The 17,574-nt window shown below is 42.8% G+C and overlaps 1 protein-coding gene across 1 annotated transcript in view; it reads right to left on the bottom strand.

The window, feature by feature from the left end:
• Window positions 1-17,574, bottom strand: part of mgat4b (alpha-1,3-mannosyl-glycoprotein 4-beta-N-acetylglucosaminyltransferase B) — a 163,973-nt gene that overhangs the window by 48,402 nt on the left and 97,997 nt on the right. Inside the window, exons 4-6 of the mRNA XM_084041090.1 lie at window positions 15,626-15,759; window positions 9,816-9,862; window positions 5,511-5,624 (exon numbers count right to left, since the gene is read on the bottom strand). Of these exons, the coding sequence (XP_083897216.1) occupies window positions 5,511-5,624; window positions 9,816-9,862; window positions 15,626-15,759 (295 nt within the window). The remainder of the gene's footprint in view (window positions 1-5,510; window positions 5,625-9,815; window positions 9,863-15,625; window positions 15,760-17,574) is intronic.

Genomic DNA, 17,574 nt, shown 5'->3' with positions numbered 1-17,574 from the left:
GAGAGACAGACAAAAGGATGAATGGCCACGACAGTAAACAAAGTGAGTAGGGCCACATTATGAGGGATTTCTCTCCTCACTATGTAGAATGTGGACTGGTTGTGGGGGTGGGCCGTGGTCTGCAGAAGTATGGGGGAGTATTTCCCCAAGTTGCAGAACTGAATAATAATCAAACTAGAAAATGTGCTCCTCGGAGCACAAGTCTCCGCCAGCAGACTTGTGTTGGGAATGTTGGGAATGTTCTAATTCTTATGTTCTAATTCTTACAAAAAATAGAACATGTTACTGTGTCATAGTAACATGACACACTGTCTGTATAAGTGTCCTATCCGTCCTGTCTGTATAAGTGTCCTATCCGTCCTGTCTGTATAAGTGTCCTATCCGTCCTGTCTGTATAAGTGTCCTATCCGTCCTGTCTGTATAAGTGTCCTATCCGTCCTGTCTGTGTAAGTGTCCTATCCGTCCTGTCTGTGTAAGTGTCCTATCCGTCCTGTCTGTGTAAGTGTCCTATCCGTCCCGTCTGTGTAAGTGTCCTATCCGTCCTGTCTGTGTAAGTGTCCTATCCGTCTGTCGGAAAGGCGACATGTAACCACTAAATGTTAGCTTGGCTGATGGCACTGATGTCACTTCGGAACGCGCACCGCAGCGCTCCGAAGAACAAATATATTTATAGGCCGCTATACGTCATGCGTCTCACTAGCCAATCAGAGCACACTCTTTCAACGTATTGTCACGTGTCACGTGAGGCTTGACCAATGTTAGCTTGGCCGAGGGGGGGGGGGGGGGGGGCGGAAAGTGAAAACATAGTCTCCTGGCGGAGACAGCCAGAATGTCAACTAGAAGGACATCAACACAAATCCATCCATCCATCCATCCATTCATCCATCCATTCATCCATCCATCCAGCCAGTGTTCGATTTGCTGGGGTTGAAATCTATGCCTCTGCTTTTGATATCCCAGCTGCCCTCTGGTCATTCATTATTATGGCCGGTGGGGATATATTTAATCCCTGCTTCTGGTCAGACTGAATAAGATAAATGCATTTCATTTTGGGAAATGTAGGCTGTCTCATATGTTTAATATTTATGTTTGAAAATAACATCACAATTTAACAATTTCATAAAAAATATGTTAACCACATTAACTCTCTCAGTGCCAATGAAATAAAAAAATATGTTCATACTGTGCCAGCAATTCTTTTCTTTTTTTTCAAAGTAAAAAAAAAGTGCTTAGGTAGCGAGATACAGCCTTTTTCAGTTATAAGTTAAACAAGGAGCGGATGGAGCTGCAAATCTTCAGATAATGATATCTTGGGTTCTGAACATTTTTTTCAAAAAAAAATAATAAAATGTTTTTTTAATTTTTAATTTATTTTTAAAAACTCTGGATTTTTCGTTCTTGGCACTGAGGGCATTCAGAAAAAACTCAGGATATCTCGTTGTGTGGCACTGAGAAAGTTAACAATGGCATCCCTATTTTTTGCATCTTTTCGGATGTGTTCATCTTTTTTTTTATTGAAAAATAGCAATAACAAAATCTAATCTCCTAGCTATTTGTGATACGACAAAGTATATAGGGCTTACATGGTTAACAAAATGTATCTCCCCCCACCCCACCCCCTCTCTGTTTTTACAAATCTAACTAACCCTGCATCCATCCATCTTCATCCTCTTATCGGGAGTTGGGTCGCAGACTCGCAGTATGCGAGTTCCAGCAGAGAAAACTTACAGTACTTTTCCTTGGTCACATTAGGCAACTGGGGAATCCTGAGGCATTCCCAGACCAGCAGGGTGATATAATCCTCCCATCTGGTCCTTGGTCTGCCCCGTCGTCTCTTCCCAGCTGGGCGTGCCTGGAAAAACTCCCTGGGGAGGCGCCCAGGAGGCATCCTTACTAGATGCCTGAACCACCTCAATTGGCTGAAGCTTCTTACCTATCCCTAAGGGATATATGCCAGCCACCTTCCTGAGAAAAAAAAACATTTCAGTCTGCAATCTGCAATCTTGTTCTTTCGGTCATGACCCACATTTCATGACACAGGTGAGAGTAGACCGGTATATAGAGAGCTTTGCCTTCTGGCGCAGCTCTCTTTCTGTCACAATAGTGCAGTACAGTGAACGCAGTAGCGCTTCTGCTGCTCCGATTGTCCGGCTGATCTCCTGCTCTGTTCTGCCCTTGCTCGTGAAAAAGACCCCAAGGTACCTGATCTCCTTCAGTTGGGGTAAAACAAAAAAACAACTACTGTACTACACTTGAACGGAATGACAGGACAGAGATGAATTTGAAACACACACACACACACACACACACACACACACACACACACACACACACACACACACACACACACACACACACACACACACACACACACACACACACACACACACACACACACACACACACACACAGTATATCAACACCTCACAGGGTGTTACTTAAAAGAAGAGGACATTTGCATGCCATAAATAAATGAATAGCACAGTTGTTTGGTGAAGTTTGTGTCACGCAAAGACAGAGGAAGGAGCCACTTTGTAGGCCCACCACAGAATCACTCTTAAACCTCCACACACAGACACACACACAGGCACTCACACAAATATACAGTACCACCACACCTTAACAACGCAGTTTGTCAGATAGTATGCTCTTTTCTCTCCGTCTGTCCATTATCCCATTACAACAAGCGATGTCCTACAGCAACACATCACTGTATCAAGGATAGATGTAGCAGCGTCATCTCCAGATACAATATGAAAGCTAACCAACAACAGCCGTCACATCAGAGCAAGAGCGTGCTAACTGTTCAGCCCTCTTTTCATACAGCCCTAACAGCTGCAGTGCTCTTACTACCAGCCTAGCCTGTGCATGTGTAGCCCAGGTCCAGAAAATGGGTTAAAACGGGCTAAATCACCCTTTACAATAAATATATCCTATACTATTATTGGCTTAAGGGAGGACCGGCGGGCCAGCCGGCAGACCTCTGATGTCACGCTCAATGGCCCTGCCATAACCATAAAAGGAGTTTCCAATGGCGCTACGCCCAAATATGGAGTGTGTTGTCTAACCTCAATGTGTTGTCATGGCATCAAGCGCAAACAAATCAGACAGCTCCATATACAGTATGGGCACAAAAGGGGGCATGCTCATACATGGGCATATACTGGCAGTATACTGATGTGCTGCTGATGCAGGTTTCATTTGCAAGCATTGGTGAGTGATAAACACAGTGTTGTGATGTATTAGCTGCTAGGTGGCTAACTTTGTGCTACGAGTGAAGGGCCAGGGTGTTCACTCTCCATTCCGACATCTCACCACTCCGACTAGTGGCTTCCGCGTGCGGTTAGGGTTAGGGTTAGGGTTAGGTGTAGGGTTCGTCAACGTCGGAAAGGCGACATGTCGGAAAGGAGAAATGCACCCAAGGGCCAGCACTGCTGGTTACATTTTAGATGTTTGCTCAGTGAAGAGTTGAGTAGTGAAACAGTCATTTAAGGTTTGTTTTGTGATAAATTAAAACGTTTTTTGCTCTATGGTGTATTATAATTTCATTGGTCAAGAGAATGTGTTCTCATTGTCATTCCACATTTTGATTTGTAGTGTCTCACATGGTTATTTGCTGAACGCTGCCAATGCCAAATGAGTGTAAGGGACACACACCACCATCGGTGAGAGGAAAATGTATTTCAGGCGCAAACAAATTATTTTAGACATCAACACAGAGATGCCTCTGACCTTGCGTTATGGAGGTCAGCTTTTCTTTTGTTTGGATATATCTGTTTTGATTCAGCCCGGCTCTGGTCGGCCAAGGATGGCGAGCTACCTGTTTTGAAGATTGGAAGAACCCAGACAGTGTTAGATTGTCCTTGGACAACCCCAGAGCCGTAGCCCTTGTCTTCCGTGTGGTAGTATCATTTCACAGGAGCAGCGCAGAACTGGACATACAAACACACGCATATTCACCACAATGTTTCTGCCCTGAGAGGAGCAGTTCAGGACTGGACAAGTAACACATGCGCGCGCACACACACACACACACACACACACACACACACACACACACACACACACACACACACACACACACACACACACACACACACACAATGGTGTATGAGTTTATTGTCAGCGAATGTGTTTGAAGTTATTATACTGGTTTATTGTAAATGTTGAGTGTGATATGTTTGGATTCAATCCTAATTGGGCAATTGATTGATCTATTGGAAAACTGAACTGGGTTGATACTGCAATGGTATTAGTCAGTCAGAGTAGTTGGCACCCTAAGATAACACCCCCCCCCCCCACCTCAGATTAGAACATCTTGAGAAACTGTGGAAAATGTATTGAGATCCTGGTACCTACCGTACCTCATTATTGTTTACTGTCATATAATTGTGCGCAACTGTGCATTGTTTTATTTTCGTCTCTATATTTCATATTGAGTGTGTTGAGTGTTGAGTAGTGTTACTTAGGGGTGTGCCGATATATCGCGATACGTTTTCGCGACGATATGTATCGTTTTGGAAAAAAAAATATCGTTTTTTACAATCATAATAATCAGGCATGCAAACGGCCCCGAAGTGAAAAGAGTGACAACATGTTTTTTTTTCGGTGTCATACTATTTGGATTCAAGCTGAAAAGCTACAAGTTTGCATGTCTGAATAATGCAAAAACAGAATTATTTGTTTGCATTTTCTTTTTTTCTCCTCCATATATTTTCATAATAAAAAAAGTGCGTATCATATCGTATCGAAATCGTATCGAAGTTGTGAGCCAAATATCGGATCGTATCGTTTCGTGAAATTAGTGTATCGGCACACCCCTAGTGTTACTGTATGTGTATTTGTATTAATGTTTTTCTGTTTGTTTGGCTATCAAGCACATTCGACTGATAAGTATGCAAGTGTGACATGTACAAACACATTCATAAGCAGAACATCCATGTTCAATCTAAAAACTTAAGTCTGTAGTCTAGGTTCGAAATGGTCTGCAGCAGCTGACGATATTTCAGTATCTTTGTTAGAAAGGCCTCATCTCTAGGCTATAGTCAAAAGTACAGCCAACCTCCAAAAGCAACACTGTGAGTTAGCTGTGATATTAGAGAACACATCTGAGTCGTCTCTGCACACTGTAAACATGCTTGTCTTTACAATAGAATACACACTCACGCACGCACGCACGCACGCACGCACACACGCACGCACGCACGCACGCACGCACGCACGCACGCACGCACGCACACTCTACATTATATATATACACTAAACAAACTGACAAACATTGTGGGTGTTTGTTTACCACTGGAGGCTGTCAGATTGCATAGTTTCCTTTTCTTTCTCACTTGTTTGTTTTCCACATTGACCTTTCCTTCTGTCACTCCATCCATTCATCTATCCAGTTATGCACACACACACACACACACACACACACACACACACACACACACACACACACACACACACACACACACACACACACACACACACACACACACACACACACACAAACCTACCTGACCCTCTCCTTGGGGTCTCCAAAGGACTCTTTGAGGCGGGAGAAGTCTGGGTAGAAATGGACGGACGGAGAGATGACCTCTAAGAGACCTGACTGGATCTCCACTGGGAAGCTGTAGGAGAGATAGAGAGATATAGAAAGAGACAGAGAGACAAAGACAGAGAGACAGACAGAGAGAGAGAGAGAGAGAGAGAGAGAGAGAACACTGTCTTTTATTTCTAGCCATGGCAAAAAATATAAGCATTACTTCATACTGCCAGAAGGAACAGACATAGAAATATGAAGCCTAGAATGAGAACAGTTGGTAATCCATTTCATTTCGGTACCCCACCCCCACCCTCATCCCACAGACACTACCATCAGCAGTAGGCTTGGATTAAGAACCAATCAGACAAGGTGTTAGGCAGCAAGACAGTCCCTGAATGCTGAGAGTTACATGTAAGCAGTGAGATATGAGTCTAAATCCAAATGAACCAGGGCCGCTGGACTAGTTTGGGGAAATCAGAGGAGAAGGAGCACGGTACTTCAGTTCAGATGAAAATCTACATTTACATCATTGCTGATGCTGTTATCCAGCGTGACTTAGGAGTGCAACAGTGGAATAAGCTTCTTAGACTCCTAACACAAACACAGACACACACACACACACACACACACACACACAGTTTCAAATGTACACTAAACAATTCAAAGTCACGCGGATGCCTCTCTGCTGCATTAGGTTGCTGCGTCCGCACCAAATGAATCTGGACTTACCTAACCCCCTGAGGACATGTGCATACAGAAAAACACAGGGAAACTGTTTTAATGCTGAAACAAACACATGCTGGACAGAGCAGTCCGCAAGGTACCGCTTATTTGAATTATCATCATGGTTTGTTTGTTAGTTGTCTCCGCCAGGCCGAAAGGCATGGCGAGAGAGTATGTTTTCCACCCCGTCCGTCCGTCCGTGTGTCCGTGTGTCCGTCCGTGTGTCCGTGTGTCCGTCCGTCTGTGACCAGCTAATCTCCGACACCGTTGTCTTGATCGCAGCGAAACTGTGCACACGCACTCCCTGGATGCCAATTCAGAACCTTTGCCCCAAATTTTTCTCATGGGCCTTTTATAGCGCCACCAGGAGGCCGATTTGTGCAAAACATATTTTTTGACAGCACTCCTACAGATTTTGTCAAAAAATCACGCCAATCGGTACACAGTATCTCTGTAGTCATTAAACAAAATAGGTCTTTCAGATTTCTCATATTCCATCCTGATTGGCTAAAAATGTCTTCCAAAGTTTGCAGGAGTGCTCCGTTTTGAACAAAATGCCTCAAATCATGAACACAGCATGCAATTTCCGTGAAATGTTGCACGCTCATTCCCATTAGGCCGAGGAAGAACTACCATTTGAAATTTGTATGGTGGCGCTATAACAGGCTGGTTCGTGTTTTTACCTATAATTGCACCGATCTGTGTAAAACTTTGTATGCGCACTCCCTAGAGGGGACCTTTGCCCTGCATTTTTCACATCTGCCTTTTATAGCGCCACCAGGAGGCCGACTTATGTAAAACACATTATTTTATACTACTACTTCCAATTGTATCCAAATTTCACGCAAATCGGTACACATGATCTCTAGTCATGTGATCACGATGGATGTGTTTGATTTTTCATATTCCATACTGATTGGCTAAGATTGACATCTAAAGTTTGCATTATTGGCTTGTTTTGAACAAAATTACGCAAATCATGAACGCACCGTCCAATTGCGCTCAAACTTTGCACGCACATTCACACTATGTTGAGGAACAAATGCAAATTTTAACATTGGCCTGTTATAGCGCCACCAACAGGTCTAATTTAGCAAAACATGTTTTTAACAAAATGCCTCAAATCATGAATGCAGTCAGTGTCCAATTGTCGTGCAAGGCCTAAGAAGAAATGGCAGCCTTTTCACGCGGCCTATTATAGCGCCACCAGGAGGCCACAATAGCCTACCTGACCTGGCGGAGACCTGTGCTCCGAGGAGCACTTTTTCTAGTTTGTTTGTGTGTTTGTTTTTTCCCCCCAGGTTTTTAGAATTGCTAAACAGATACTTGTGGGAAGGTTGAGACTTCAACTGTTGTACTCTGATTTTGTACTTGTAAGTTTCTCTGGATAAGAGTGTCTGCTAATTGCCTAATTGTAAATAGTTGTTGCAATAAGAATACTGGAAACCGGTTTGAAAAAGTACTGCTCTTTTAATTCTTATTGGACAACATGCTAAGCTTGTGCATAATATATTGCTAATATGGCTACTGGAGTACACTTTCAAATATGGGATAATTATCTTGATATGCCATAAAAGTGCAAATAAGTCTATATTTCATCGTGCAATTTCAGCTATTCAGCTACGGTAATTATGCAGCCAACTCACACAGCTCCATTCTGCTTATTGTTCTGTGTGCAGCTTCTAATAAAATATGGCAATGTCAGTTGTTATGTAGGACAAACGCACATCCTCAGTTGTAAGAATGATCCCCTATAGCGGATATACTGTACGTGTTGTTTGCTTCTCTGATGAAGTGAGAAGTGCTCTGTGCATTGTGAGCTCAGCGGAGCAGAGGAGTTGCACTGGGGTTTGTATCGCCAAATTCCAATACCCCAACTTCCACACGCGCTCACTCCACTCGCGTCCTCCACTCGCGCATTAGTCCCGCCTCCTCCCCTCCAGCGAGGAGGAGAGGACAATAATGTAAGTCAAGAGGAATCAAGCAGGCTGGACTGACAGCCACATTCCAATTCCTCACTCCTGCTCACTCGCTTGCTACTCCTGCATGTCATGTTGTATATTAGATGCTGTATTTCTCATAGGCCTATATGAGCTGTTTGACATGCATTCTCGCACAACAAACAGCATGATTGTATAAATAAAAATCACCCCATTCTTTAATTTGTTGCTTCAGTAGCTTAGATCACTGTTATTCAGAATGATAAATGCCCTTCAGTATCTCTGCAGTCTAATCAAATGGAACACTTTCACACTTAAACTGTTTAATTAACACACACACACACACACACACACACACACACACACACACACGCACACGCACACACACGCACACGCACACACGCACACACGCACACACACACACACGCACGCGTTATTTTTACAGTTTAGGATATGAGCACACAGAACAAAGTTTTGTCGGCTCTAAAACATCCCTTTGAAGTCTGTGACACGGCAATGCTGTTTTTTTTTACCCCATCTCCCAGACAGTGTAGTCATGGGTTTCCCTCCTATAGCCCGAGAGACGGCCCATCCAATAACAGAACAGATAGGCAGTCAACATTTTCAGCGAGAGGACAGGCTGAAGCCTACACTTGATGTACTGTACACTCGGTGAAAGCCACTCCAAAGCTGAATTCCAATACCCTCACTTTCACACTCACTCACTCCACTCGTGTCCTCCACTCGCGCCCCAGCGAGGAGGAGAGGAATAGATTGCGAGGACAGAGTGATTGACCGGGTTTGCCTCACAGGATCGGAATGCACTACGCTCACCCAGCTGGACACAGCTGGATCACAACCAACAGATCGTATTGCTTCATGAAAATATGCATGCATAGAATAATATGCAGGTATAGAATAGTAGGCTACAGATACAGAATTGAAGAATAGACAATTCCTCAATGTGGATGGCCACATTGTTATCTTAATATTGTTGGTGTGCAAAGGCATTTATACCTGAAATAGTGACTGAAGCACCTCGATGCGCAAACTTAAATTTAGCAAATTATCAATTTGGACAAAACTATTTCCGGGTCAAGCTGGAGGACTGAGTGTGAGTGAGCGAGCGAGCGAGCAGAGATTTGGGGTATTGGAATTTGGCTTGTGGGTACCCAGAACAACGTGCCACAATCCCCCCGACACAATGGCAGAGTGGTGCACCATGATAACACTTCCCTCTGGCAACTGTGCGTGGTAGTTCTTGGTTCCTTTGAATTTGTAAGTGCTCTGTTTAGGTGGATATTTTGCCTCCTGTCTCTTCTGAGGTTCTTTTTATTTGAGTGCGTGTGTGTGTGCATTTGTGATAAATAATGACATTAAGACATTAACATGTTATCTTTATAATACACATAGTGTAAACAATGCATATGTTCACACTTCACAGACATCACACGTATTACTCAACATACAAACTCAACATACAGTACAAATAGGCACACTAAGCACATCAAAGAAACACACACGCACATACAGTCTTACAGTCTTACTACAAAACAGGGGAGTGAAAAGTTGCCTGAATGGAAACAGAAGAGGTCAGATACAGGTGTACTTACAGGCGCTTCATGTTGTCTGCCACACTGTTGGCATACTGCTGGTCCGACTGAAAATACACACAGAGAAATATCAATATTAGCTGGTCAGAAATAGTGCAACGCGATACAGGAAATCATAAGGTACAATGTGACAATGTAAAGTACAGACAGAATTGTTGCCTCTTTCTTTCTTTCCTTCCACAACCAATGTACACATAGAGAAGACACACACACACAAACAATACTCCTCTTCCATGTTGAAGTAACCACATTCTAAATGGAATATTACGTAAGCCACATTATCACACATATTGAGAAATCATTCCACACTGTTCCAAGACGACACAAAGAGCACAATCTATTCCACGTCTTATCTCTGCTGAAATCTCTGAGGACTTCAACGGTTTTGGCTTTCAATACATCTGCAGAACAGGTTCGTGGTGGGAAACACACAGAGCATTATACTGTATGTACGCAGATTCATAAGCAGATGTGTGCCAGAACACATGTGTTTATGCCATGGCCGTTGCTTTTTATCTTAAGAGGATCCATCGTTTGTGGTTTATCTTGCCCTACTTAGGGTGCATGAAGGGTGGGGTTTGGCACTCGGGGCAAAACAACGGGAAGCATAAAGTTTGAACAATCAAATTCAGCATTTAAAAGCCTATTTACTGCACCTCAGCGTGCGAATGGCAGCAAATGACATTCGCTGAATTGAGTCCCCGAACACAAACTTTGTGAAATTATTTACAGCATCTGTTTGTCCCCGCTATGACCCACTCAGTTGGAGTTAACTGGCGTTAGAAATCTACTGCGAACTGGAACAGGACGTTTTCACGAGTCTGAAGGCCTTTTTTAAGATGTAATTAAACTTTAATGATAGCCGGGGGGGAAATTGGTGTCAGATATGTAATAACCTTAAGAAAGGAAACACGTACAGTACGGTGTTCAACAGACCTCCAATCCACTGGTTCTCAATGTGGGTTCTGGGGACCCCCAGGGGTTCTTTAGGGGGGTTCAGGGGATCCACAGCTAAATGACCGATAGGAAACAAATGGACCCTATGGGTCTGTAACTCCGAAAGTGCACAAATGGGACCAAATCGACCCTTACAGGTCCATTTGGTTCCATTTGTACACTCTCAGAGTTAAATAAACACTGAGGATTTTACAGTGTAGATTGGGTTCACAGAGATAAAATGGGGTCCCTGGCCTGATGCATGTCAAACTGAGGGTCCTTGAAATGTAAAGGGTTGAGAATCACTGCTCTTGATCTGTATTAGATCAGGCTCCACATGCACTTCTCTTCTACACTTTGTTATTCAGTGGATCAGAATGTTTAATTTGGTCCAACATGCATACGCATGGAATAAAATATGGGTTATCTAATATCTAATGAATCAAAGGCTGCATGACATCATTACTCCAGAAAGGCAGTGTTTATTTCATTGTAGTGTGGAACTTGATAGCTCAAAACAGCTGGTCAGTCATCCATTTTGGTCACTATTTGGACTTGCTATGTTTTCGTCACATTTCTGAGGAACTGCATCAAGTCCAGCACTGTTTGGACTGCTCCCCATGGGTTACCACTAAAGACCAGGGGAAGGAGGGATGGAAGGAGGGATGAAGGGAAGAGGAAGAAAAACAGAGAATAACACGACTAACAGGAAACACCTGGGGTCACTGACCACAACACATCTCCCCTGAGGAGAGGAGAGGAGAGGAGAGGAGAGGAGAGGAGAGGAGAGAAAATGAAGAGAAAAAGAGTGCAAGAACAAGACGTCTCTGTTGGGCACAATCCTTGTATCTCCATAATTCTACTTTATTTATTTTTTTCGCACTAGGCTGTCACAAAAAAGCAGGAAAAATAACCGATCTACTTTTTGAAACATTTTGAAAGTGATAATGAAAGTGGCTAAGTTTTTCCCGTAGGTTTTACAATACTGAACCAATTAAAAGTATTAACAAGAGCTTTGTGACTAAATAATAACAACATTGGATCCATTGGAACACAGGCTTTTCTTGTCCATTTCCTGAAGAAAAAAAACAGTTTTGGACATACAGCAATGAAGCGCTGAAGTGAATGATCTAGAAAACAAAGAGGAAAGAGGGATGGATGGATGTGAGGAGAGGGTTTTTATCACAAGGGGATAGAGAAAATATCCTGTCCCGTTTCCATGCTGACTGCCAGGGAAGCGGCTCTGATGAATAACAGTTTTGTGTTTTTTTTCCTAAAAAAAGAAAGAACCAGCCCTCGGACACATGAGCACGGTCATGACAGACCGATTACACTCCTCATGACTATCCTTCTCTGTGTGTTCTCTCTCTCATTCTATTCGTCTCCACTCCTGTTTTCCTCTGTTTTCGTAATGTGTTTCATTTTATTTTTTATTTAACCCAAGACCGGAGAACGCATCTGTGACATTTTAAGATTTCTTTGGCAATTCAAAAATAGCAGATATACAAACTCATAACGTGGTACCGAGTGCCGCGCTACGAGCTTGTAGATCTGCTATTTTTGAAAAATCAAGATTTTTTTTTGCAAATCTTTTAATATATATATATATATTTAAAGCAAACATTTGTAACTCAAATCATTGCTTCTGGGGGTCCCAGGAACAAAATATTTTGAGATGGGGGGTATGCGGCCAAATATATATAATTTTGGGGGTCCTTGACATGAAAGGGTTTGAGCACCACTGATATTATAGCAACATACGTTTTTCAAAAACATTTGTAGAATCGTATCTCAGGTCTTAATGGGTTAACATGCATGTTGCATCCCAGCAACAAAGCAACAAATGCGTAGACTCTTGCGGCATAAAGCAACATAGATACAATATTGCACTTCTATAGCAAGGCCACAGCTGCATGTGCTTACTGTGTGCCACACATTAAGGTGGGATCAAAAAAAGGGTTCAGCAAAAATATGGAGCTGCTTCCCTGGGCCGAGGATTTGTAGGGTTTGAAATTGGAATTGGTTCTTTGAAACCCTGGGCTTGTAAACACAGGCAGCGTGACTGGTTTTCACGCTGTGGTCTGACGGGAGATAGGGAGAAAAAGAGAGAGCAGGGGGATTTGTGTAGACATTACTTCTTATCAAGGACGAAACAAGGACTTAGTCTGAGATGTAGAAAGTGAAAAAAGGGGGGGGTTGGGCAGGTGGGTGCGTGGGTACAGTGAGTGAGTGTGTGTGGAGAGGAAAAAAGAGGTAGAGAAAGGAAAAGGTAGAGAGAGGGAGCGAAAGAAAGGCGAGAACAGCAGTCTATTCAGCTCTCTGTGGACTGGCATTAGCTACACTAAATCCGCCACTTAGAACCCCCTCCCCCACACACACACACACACATACACCACCACACCACCCACCTCTATAGCTGCACTTCAACAAGAAAAGTACAGAAATGCAGCTGGTAGCATTTTAAAATGACCCCCAATTAATCTGGGGAAGCATAATACACGGCACGATGTGTAGCTTAATGGGTAGAGCAAGACATTAAAACTGCCAGAGTTCGCGGTTCCATTCCCTGTGTAGTTCAATGGACAGACCAAGACACTAAAATTGCAAGTTAGCGCCTCTATTCCTAATGTGGTCACTGTACGCACTCTTAGTATTCTACAGTATTTTGGATAATACAGTAGCTTCCACTAAAGATGAGTTACATACATATATTAAAGCACATTTCCATCTTCCATTGTTGTTTTCAGTTCATAACGCAGCGTGACAAGCTAATGCTATTTAAAGAAGTTTCCACAGTCACTCGGACACTTGGAGAGAAAGAAAGTGGAAAAGTCTATGTAATGCATTTTACATGAACATAGCATGTTCTGCTGACTGAACACAAGAGAATATGAAGATAGACTAACGCTGATGTACAGGAAGTTAATTTTTGATGTACAGAAAGATCAGCCTCGGCCCACGGTTTCTAACACATTCAGAAGGAGGAGAGAGAGAGACATAGTGAGAACTAGAGAGTGGCAGAAAAAGACAGAGCTAGGGAAAGTTTGAAAGAGGAAGATTGAGAGAAGTAAGAGAATGAAAGAGAGCAAAGGACCAAGGTTTGTCTGCTACAGTATTTACATTTCCAGTGGGTATTCTGTGATTTGAAGTGAAAAGAAAGAAATTGCTGCTTGAGGGAAGCGATAAGACGAAGCCAATGAAAGGCTTGTACAAATAAACACAGCTCTGTTTGGTGTCCTTACTGATGGGTACGACCTCTCAGCCAACTTGCCTTAAAGTCTGTCATCTCCTTTTTATTTTGTATTATTATTATTTTTTTAGTAGTAGTAGCAGTATTATTTTCAGCTTTTTTATCTATTTATTATAGTTATAGTTAATATAATTATGGCAATTCCCAAATTCCCCACACATTTCTTGTCTTGTCACAGCTGCCCCTACTAGGAATCGCTGGTGCAGCGACAAAAGGTGACTCTCCATCAAACAGACTACTTCAGACTACAATAGACTGGCAGTCTGTTGGCAAAAGTTGGCATTTAGTTCAGCACAAATTGTCGGCCGATGCGCACATTGGTGTGCGCATGCGATAGAGCTGGCAGCGCTGGTCTGCAAGATCCTGCCAGTGTTGCCAGGTCTGCTTATCATAAGCGACTTTGGGCAGTAAAGTCGCTTGTAAATATTCATAGTTGCGGGTTGCTTTTGTTTGGGCTTGTTTCTGAAGTGTAGTTGCTTATTTGGGCTTGCTTTCAAGATTCTTTTTGAAAATAGCTGATGCAATAGGGCTCAAGACTGCCCTATCTGCCTCGCTTCTCTCCCACGAACACCACCCATCCTGCACCACCTGAGCGCTAAAGTATGTCATCTAATTTGGTTTCAGTGGAGATGTTTTACAATCAAATGGTCAAGGTGTTCAGTTTGATGTGCATTGGGTTTGTTTGTATTGATAATTTTTCTCTGCTCTGTGTCGGCTTTTATGCTTGTTATTGCCATACCCTATTGGCTTGGTTTCTTTATCGTTCTCGCTGTCTGCTCAAAGTATGTTGTGACACCTCTGATTGAGAAGCACTTTCTATATACATTGTATTGTGTACTCTATTTCAAAAGGATTGAAGGTGTTTTTTAAGGGTGCTGTGCCACAAACGCATGCATGCATGCACGCACGCACGCAATAATGCACACATGCACACACACACACACACACGCACGCACGCACGCACACACACACATGCACGTTTCTGATATCATCATCAGCCATGTCAATCTATGAAAATAGAGGAGTCAGTAGATCCAACAGTAGATGTACAGTAGTGTTGATGAAACACAATTGTGGAATCATTGATAGCAAAATAACCAATATCAGCGTTGTATTAGACATATAGTTGGACACACACAGCCCTATTCATTTTTTCCATTTACTGCTTTGAATAAACTAGTGATGTTTCCGATAATGTTAGGTCATTTTGATCCTGTGTGTAATGATGCAATGAACTACATGTTTTATGCTCGTTTGTAATAAAGAAAGTAAATGAAGTGAAGCACCAAACACACAAACAAAAGAAAAACATGTCTCCACCTTCTTGTCAGATTGGCTGTTGTTGTTGTGACCTACAGCCGGCTATTAGGCCTAGTACTCGCTATGTGCTTCATATGACTCATATGACTCATTAACAAACTCATTAGATCACTGACCTTTAATGCAGAGCCCCCTCCTTCCCCCATACATAAACACAGGAAACCCTTCTTAGTGGTTCAACATGCTTTAAGGCCACGGATACACATACAATGCCCTGCACACACACAAACAGTGATTGACCTCTATGACGAGGACCACAAGGACCTACACACTATCATGCATATACACACACAAAGTGACTGACCTCTGCGACGAGGACCACAATGACGCAGTCCTCTTTCTCTGCAGGGCTGAGCTCTGTCATCAGAGAGCTGAGCGTGTCGGTCAGGTAGGAGTGGACCTCTCTCTTCACACTGGGTACCCCCATAACTATAGAGACTACAAACACGAACACACGCACGCACACGCACACACACACACACACACACACACACACACACACACACACACACACACACACACACACACACAGAGTTTGCACCGTTTTTTTGCAAAGCCAATGACTTCTCAGAGAATGACATTTCAATAGATACTTCCTGTCTGTGACAACCAGGTTGAGCAGGAAAACAATAACTTAGTTGACACCGATTCCAGTGGGCTGCTTTGGTGGCTGGAAAAAAATGCATGGAAAAGCAATGTTTCATTGTGCCTAAAGAAGACAGTACTCTTAGTAAAGGGTTGGTACAGGGAAATAAATGTGGCAATGCACAGGAGACAGAGCAAAAGGCAAAACACAAAAATAAGTATAAGACATTGTTGCACCTCGAGGTGCATTTCAGCTGAATTCAGAGTGTGCCAAAAAATACTAGAAAGATGCGCTCAGTACACCACAAATCTCTGCTAGGAGGCATGCCCTAATAATAATAATAGCATTGTATGCAGTGACGTTTCTACATACAGCCATGAACGTAGCATATTACTAACAGTTATACATCGTACCTTCCTGCATCCAGCTGTCAGATTTCAGTCACTGAACTTTCTCTGTAATCCTCAAAGTCTGATTGTTAAGTCTGATTGTTGTGACTGATATGTTTGTATCAGTCAATCAAATGTAAGCGTCCGGTTTTCGTTGCTGTTCAAGTACATCAACACACATCCCATAGCCTGTAGGTACGATCGCTCTGTGATTGGTAGTTCACACAATAACATAGTTGTCATTGACAAAAATTAGGTATTTAACTCACTGAGTGCCAGGATTGCCAGAATTATTTCAGAATTGATTCTGAAAAGTGCCAGAGTTTTTTTCACAGAAAACAAAAAGTGCTTAGGAAGAGAGATATAGCCTTTTTTAGTTCTAAGTTAAACAAGGAGTGGATGGAGCTGCACATCTTCAGGTAATGATATCTTGGGTTCTGAACATTTTTTTTTTTTTTTTTTAAAAATCAATTTTTTCAATTTTTTTAAAAACACATCAAACACGTTAGTGGCACGTTGCGCAATAGCGGTAAAACACGTGAAACACGTTAATGGCACTCAGTGAGTTAACCTACTGGCAGCGTGCACAAGGAATATGACGCTGATCTGCCTAGGTCTAGGAGATTGCGAGATTAGCTGTGGACAGACACATATAGATCTCCACCTGAGATAACAACTGATACATTCTCCAAGTTTGTGACATAATTTCTCTCTAACCTAGAAAATAAGGCAATTCCCTCAGCTGGGAGATGTGTTGACTGCTGAGAGGCTGAACAAGCAAAACCAGGTTCAACACCTCATCCCCTTGCACTCATTTGTACAACAAGAGTCACTGAGCCAAGACAGGACAGGATAGTGCCTCTTTGTTATTCATGTGATTCTGATCCCCTAAAATAACTGGTCTAATTTGACTCTGCTCCCTATCTCCTTATTAACTACATATCATGCTGTTGTAGACCCTATTAGCAGTCTCCTTTAAATTAATAGGAACATAAAGAGGTTTCCAAATTCTGCTGGACATCAAACCTCGGACCAGCTCCACGGCCAGAGCCCACAGAGTGGATTTAGGGACGGGTCAGAGGGCAAAGAGTGGAATCGAGGGAGAGTGTGTGCACGCACACGCACACACACGCACACACACACACACACACACACACACACACACACACACACACGGAATACAAAATATAAGCAGTGCAATGCATACACATGCATGCTCATTTCATACTCAACCAAAAACATGATGCACATACTGTACACAAAAAAAGAAAACCTGTA

The sequence above is a fragment of the Gymnoscopelus microlampas genome (assembly GCF_963454915.1).
Source record: "Gymnoscopelus microlampas genome assembly, chromosome: 18".
In the NCBI taxonomy this organism is placed as follows: domain Eukaryota; kingdom Metazoa; phylum Chordata; class Actinopteri; order Myctophiformes; family Myctophidae; genus Gymnoscopelus; species Gymnoscopelus microlampas.
This window is presented reverse-complemented; position numbering and strand designations above follow the sequence as displayed.